We start from the raw sequence: 6,049 nt of genomic DNA, 5'->3' as shown, positions 1-6,049 counted from the left end.
CCTTCCCACACCGAAACACCCAGTGCCCTTCCCCCACTGAAACACCCACGTGTAGGGTATGCCCAGCCACTGCCCTGGAGGGATGTCTGCTGAGATAAGGAGATGGAGCAATCTCCCAGCAGGACGCCCCTGGGAAGGCAGCTACTCTTCAGTTATGGTGAGAAAAAGACAGACCCAGAATCCTCTGGGAGACCCTATGCAGATCCTCTGTAACCCATTGGCCTTTACCCTCTGACACCCACCCCCTGTATCCCTATAAAAGCCAGCCCTCTGCTCCTGCGAGGGAGAGAGCGCTCGTCCCTGGCCTCCCCTTCGCCGGAGTACGGACCAGGAGTACGGACCAACAATAAAGCTCCTCGTGCGGAACCAGCCACACGAGCCTCTCGTCTCTCTCTCTGGTCTGGTCTGGCCTGGAGGCCGCCCTGCAGAGCTGGGCTGAAATCACGAGCTGATAATCACTAAAGAGCTGACAGCTTCTGCAAGGGGTCTCCTGCCTTTTTTTTGCCAGCAGCTGAGGGAAGACACCAGGCCTCGGGAAGGCGATTCCTTTCAGGACCATCTCTCCAGACCGGTCACCTCTTCCTCGGTCAGAGCTACTGACCCCTCACCAGCTGTAATACCCATGTCCTTCCCACACCAAAACACCCATGTCCTTCCCACACCACATCCATGCAGAGACCTCCCCACACTGCATTCATCCCGGGCCCTTCCCATAGCACATCCTCCAGCCCTCAGCACCCTTCCCACACGGTGTTCCCCAGGACCCTTCCCCACACCACAACCCCGGCTCCCATCGCTCTTCCCACAGCGCATCCGTTTGGCAGCACGGCTGGGCTCCGGCACCACTGGCACAGCCCAGGTGGAGGGTGGCATGGAGCCGTGGCTGGCTTTGGAGGGGTTCTGGGAAGGGGGCAAGGCTGCTGTGCTTCACTGGAACTCCCAGAGCGGGAATGCTGAACGCTCCCACCTCCCCATGCCATGGGGGGCCATGGCAAGCAGAGCTGGGAGCCCCTCACTTTGCTCAAAGCTCTCACTGCTCCTTCAGCAGCTGCACGCCCCTGTCACAAAAGGAAGATAAAACGCCAGAGAGCCCAGACACCTCAAAACCCCAGTTACACATCCCTGCTCTTCCCCAGCTCCCAGCATCTGCCTGCTCCCTACATCCCGGGAGCACAGTGCCATCCGCTGGTGCTGCTCCCCTGCAGGTGCCTCCTCAGCACAGCCCGTGCTGCCAAACCAGAACTGTCACCTCCACCTGTCCCCAGTCCCCTCTCCTGTGCCCTGTGCCAGCACTGCCCCGAGCCCCGGGCTCTGCCTCCGAGCAGCTCCCCCAAACCAGGCGTAAGAGAGGGCCAGAGGTGCTTCAGAAACAAACAACTGCCACGGCCAGCCCCACAGAGCTCTGGGATCCCGTTTTCCAAAGGGAACATTCTCCAAAACCTCCATGAGGGAAAGGAGCCTGAACTCTCAGGGCAGAGGACATTCATGGTTTGCACACCACAGACAAAGGGAATAACCTGCTCTAGAATAAATCACAGAATCCCAGACTGGTTTTTGGCTGGAAAAGACCGTAAAACCCATGCAGTGCCCCCCCCTGCCATGGGCAGGGACACCTCCCACTGTCCCAGGCTGCTCCAAGCCCCAATGTCCAGCCTGGCCTTGGGCACTGCCAGGGATCCAGGGGCAGCCCCAGCTGCTCTGGGCACCCTGTGCCAGGGCCTGCCCACCCTCCCAGGGAGGGATTTCTTCCTGATATCCTGTCTAAATTTCTCCTCCTTTAGTTTAAAATAGTTGCCCTTGTCCTATCACTATCTGCCCATGAAAAATGTAATCTCCCTCTTTTTTATAAGCCCTTTTAAGTACCGAACAGTAAAATGCCTGGTGTTTTATTGCAAATACAGCAAGAAAATAAATAATGACAGGCAGGGTTTGTATGGATTTCTGTCCTTTCAGGTGAGAGGCTGAAGAGTCAAAAATCCTACATGTAAATCTGCTTCACTGCCCCAGCTGAGAGATGGGGAAGAGCAGGACAGACGGACACCCAGAGCCACTGCAATGCTCAGAGCCCCAGCTCCACGTTGTTTGGGGTTAGTCTGACTTAGGTATGTTCGGTCCCCAAGGGCAGTAAAAGACTTCCTGCTATTTTTGAAGATAATTCTATTCATCCTTCTGGTAATAAAACAAAGCTAGAAGAAAGCTATGGCTGAGAGTGAGAAGTTGTTGAGGTTTCCTGTTCTTCACTCTGGGAATGAGCAGTAAATGAGCTCTGCTGTGAAAGAAAAAACAGAACAACAACTTCACCAAAAAAACCTAGAGCTTTCCAAAGCTGGATCTAGAAAGAACTGTATTTCTAATGAAAACATCAAATATCTTTGGAACCATGAACCTAAAAATCCCTCTTGAATATAGTCAGATAAGACATTTCTGTTGTAGTTGTCAAGTACTCACATTCAAAAACTTTTTGAGCACAAGAGGAAGTTTCAAGCAGCTACCTGGGAATTTCAAACCAAATACAAAATATCTTTGTTTCAGTATTGAAAGAAATCAACAAGAATGGGATTCCAGGAGGTCACTTGGGAATTCAGCTTTACTGAAGAACAGGATTTTAAGAATGCTATTTGAGTTTTTACTTTTGCTAAACAAGATCAAGTTGTTATACACCATCCAAACGAACCATGCTCCTGGGAGAAAAACAAACCCCCTTGCCTTTAAAAAAGAAATGTCATAGAATGGTGGGGAGGGACCTTCAAGGCCATCCAGTTCAAGCCCACCCAGTTCCACCCCCTGCCATGGCCAGGGACACCTTCCAATATCCCAGGCTGCTCCAAGCTCCATCCAACCTGGCCTGGAACAATGCCAGGGATGGGGCAACCATGCCAGAGATGCTGCAGTGCTGTAGAACAGGGTAAAACACACCAGATCCTGGGTCTGGTGAACTCTTGCCTGCGTCAACCACCCAGACACAAACACAGGAGGTGTTACACATTTGGAATATGAGCCTCGGTGGTAAAGAGGCTTCAAAACTCCTCCAACTGAGACCTGAGGTTGGGGCAATCCCACAGTGAGGTTTTCCAAGGCCTCTGGCTGCAGGCAGGCTGCAGATAGCACAACAGGTCTATGACCAAGGACTAAAATCCCTTCTTTTCTTGCTAAGGACAAGGAAAACAAAAAAGAACACAGCCATCCCTTTAAATTCTCCAAATTAAAGCCTATTAACCTATTACTTTCAAAGGTCAGCAAAGGAGTGGAGGGAGCATTCCCTGGCATTCTGTCCTCAGCCAGCAGAAAAGCTGAGGTTGAGCCCAGCCTGCTCCTGTACATGGGAAGAGCACGTTAAGCTGCAGCATTCACAGCGTGCAGCTGCTGGGATGAAACGGAATTCACATTGAAATGCATCCAAAAAAAAGGACACAGACATTCACAGAGAGCTGGGAAGGTAAATTTATTTGAAAGACATGACCCACCTCTTTGTAATTGCCCTGGAGATAAAGATGACTGACATGTTCAAGCAAATAGTTCCGGTCCGCTGTGTGGAGCTGGTAAATGCTAATCAGGGGGTCAAGCAGATTAGTTGGGCACTGTGAGAGCATTCCGAGCACACGGGCCTGCAGCTTCTTCAGCTTGGTGCCAGACTTCAAAAAACAACCAAAAAAGCAATCAAACACAGGTTTGGTAAAGATGGCTGCGGCTCAACAGCGGCTGAAAACGCAGCCTGTTTAAACAGAGTAAGTGAATTCCTCTGGAAGGGATTCTCCGATTTCCCCATGGAGTCTGCAGGCAGAAATCAGAACAATATGATACACATTTTTTTCACAGCATTCAGTTTAAGAACATGCAGTGTTTGTGGGGTAGTTCTGGAGAAGGGATAGGGCCTTGTGCAAAAGTAAAATCTGAAACTGGAAAAATGCCCTCTGTGCTAACAGAGCTCTTCAGAAATTCTCCCCTCTAGTTCCCAGCAGAAAACCTTTGAATCCAGCGACTCCCCTCCAGGAAGATCTCGCCTATCAGGCATAAGAATTCCATTTTCACTCCCAGGCTTGCTGCTGGGTGCATGAGGGGTAGGAAAAGCAAAAGCACTATCAAGAAATGCACAGACACAGGTACTAATCCTTGTGTTCCCACATGATCACTCACTCATGACACAGGAATTTCAGTGCCAGCAACACTTCCCTGCACTTTGCCCATCCTGTAATGGCAGAGCTCAACATCTAACCAGAGCCATTTGGAAAAATGGGAAAGGAAGCAACACAAGTATGAAAGTATCCTGCAGTTCAGAGCCAAAAGCTTACACAAAAGAGAACATCTCAGTAGGTCAGAATATCTGAAGGCAGAAGGAATGGTAAACATTAGGATATATAATCTGATGACCCAACTTCACAGAACTAATCATTCAGCTGCTGAAAAGGCAGGCTGTTCCCATTTTCTGCATTCCCACCATATGGCAGGAATTAAGCAATCCTACGGTAACTGGCTTCTATTTGCAGAGCTGGAAGAACACACAGAGCAGATTTCTGCAACTGGGTTTCTCCTGACAGCAGGGATGTGGGTTCCAGTGGGAGAGCCTCCAGCCTGGAAAGGCTGCAAGAGCAACGCTCCATCAAAGTTTGATCTGGAGAGATGGAAATCCCAACTTTGGAGGGGAAACAGCTCTGGCAGCACAGCTTCCAACACGATTTCATTTTCAGGCCAGCATGCCACCAGTAACAACATCTCACTGTGAGTTTCACACCTTGTCACACTCTGTATAAGGCTACAGAGAAGCTGCTGGACTTTGGAATAAAGTGAAACTGGAGATACTTGAGGAACATTAAAATCAATTGCTCCCTACTCTCTCCCAGCACTCTTGCTTTCTCTTCTTCTAACCTGTGGGACAGCAGGATGCTCTTTTATCCAAAGCTGCAGCTCCGTGGTGATGCAATACCCCAGTGAATGCCCTTTCCCCTTCCAATCACTGCTGCTCTCCAGCATGGCCAGGAGTCCTGCCAAGGGGTCCTCCAGTCTGGCAAAGCCCCGCCTGATTTCTTCCTTGAGCTGCCGAGATACAAAACCACATTGTCATGTACAAAAAGATTAGTGAATCTTCCCTTCCCCCAGCTGAACACAAAGCTTTATTTTTTTTAATGTAATCTATTCAGAGAGGTAACTGTTGCTATTCAGCCACCATCCGCGCCTCCAGTGACTTTTCATGTCATTACAGATTCCTTCATGGCTCACTGCATCTCAAACCCAATGGGAAAAGCAGCAATTGTCCACACTAATTATCCCATAAAGACAGAGAAGTTGTTCTGTGGGGCAGACAAAGGGGCTTGGGATTTGGGGGAGGGGGAGAAAAGAAGTGAGCTGGAGAGAGGGGTGTTATTGGGAAAATGGCAATACTGAAGGTAGAGAACAGAGAAGTGGGCTCAAAAACATGCTGATCTTCTAAGATACCTATGAGGAGTAGGACAAGAACCCCTCCTCACTGCTGCACCACAGACTTGCATATTTGACTTTATGCCCGCTTCAGCCACAACAGAGCAACACTCCTCACTGTAATCAGAATATTTCGGAGTCTCAAAATAGTTTGGATTTTACACTCAGATCAAAGTGAATGAAATTTCTGAGTTCAAACTCTGTCACATTGCCATCCTCCAAATCTGTGCTCCTTCCCCCAAAGCTCCCTGAGCACCTCCTGCCCCTGTGGGCACTGCACACCTCCATAAGCCCAAAGGCCCCACAAAGGGGCTCAGAACATGGGAAAACTCCATGCCATAAATCTTAGGAATCCCAGGGTGATGTGTTTAGAAATGTGAAGGAATTGGACCCTCACTTTGTGAATGTTAATAGGCTACTTACTCCCCATCTGGTAGAAGTGATAAATTAGCAGTACTGAGCAATATCTCTATAATGTTTACATTAGAAGTAGTTTCCAGGGAGCTGGGAGGGTTGGCAGGGTGAGGAAGTGGCATCCTCAGTACCCACACAGGACCTCTCACTGCATGGTACATCACCAGCGTGAGCAGGGCGAAAGCAGAGACAGAAAACAAGAAATCACTGAGAACAGCTGCTC

At 49.6% G+C, this 6,049-nt stretch overlaps 1 protein-coding gene across 6 annotated transcripts in view; it reads right to left on the bottom strand.

Annotated features, from left to right (window-relative positions):
- Window positions 1–1,697: 1,697 nt before the first annotated feature.
- Window positions 1,698–6,049, bottom strand: part of EXD3 (exonuclease 3'-5' domain containing 3) — a 64,709-nt gene continuing 60,357 nt past the window's right edge. For all 6 annotated transcript variants that reach the window (XM_017743311.1, XM_017743310.1, XM_017743313.1 and 3 more), the window contains 3 exons: window positions 4,864–5,031; window positions 3,465–3,632; window positions 1,698–2,269 (listed from right to left, as the gene is read on the bottom strand). In XM_017743311.1, the coding sequence (XP_017598800.1) occupies window positions 2,198–2,269; window positions 3,465–3,632; window positions 4,864–5,031 (408 nt within the window). In that variant the 3' untranslated portion in view covers window positions 1,698–2,197. The remainder of the gene's footprint in view (window positions 2,270–3,464; window positions 3,633–4,863; window positions 5,032–6,049) is intronic.

Source organism: Corvus brachyrhynchos, unplaced genomic scaffold (genome assembly GCF_000691975.1).
Source record: "Corvus brachyrhynchos isolate BGI_N302 unplaced genomic scaffold, ASM69197v1 scaffold1709, whole genome shotgun sequence".
NCBI classification, from domain to species: Eukaryota; Metazoa; Chordata; class Aves; order Passeriformes; family Corvidae; genus Corvus; species Corvus brachyrhynchos.
Note: the sequence above shows the minus strand (reverse complement) of the source record. Positions and strands in the feature narration are given on the sequence as shown.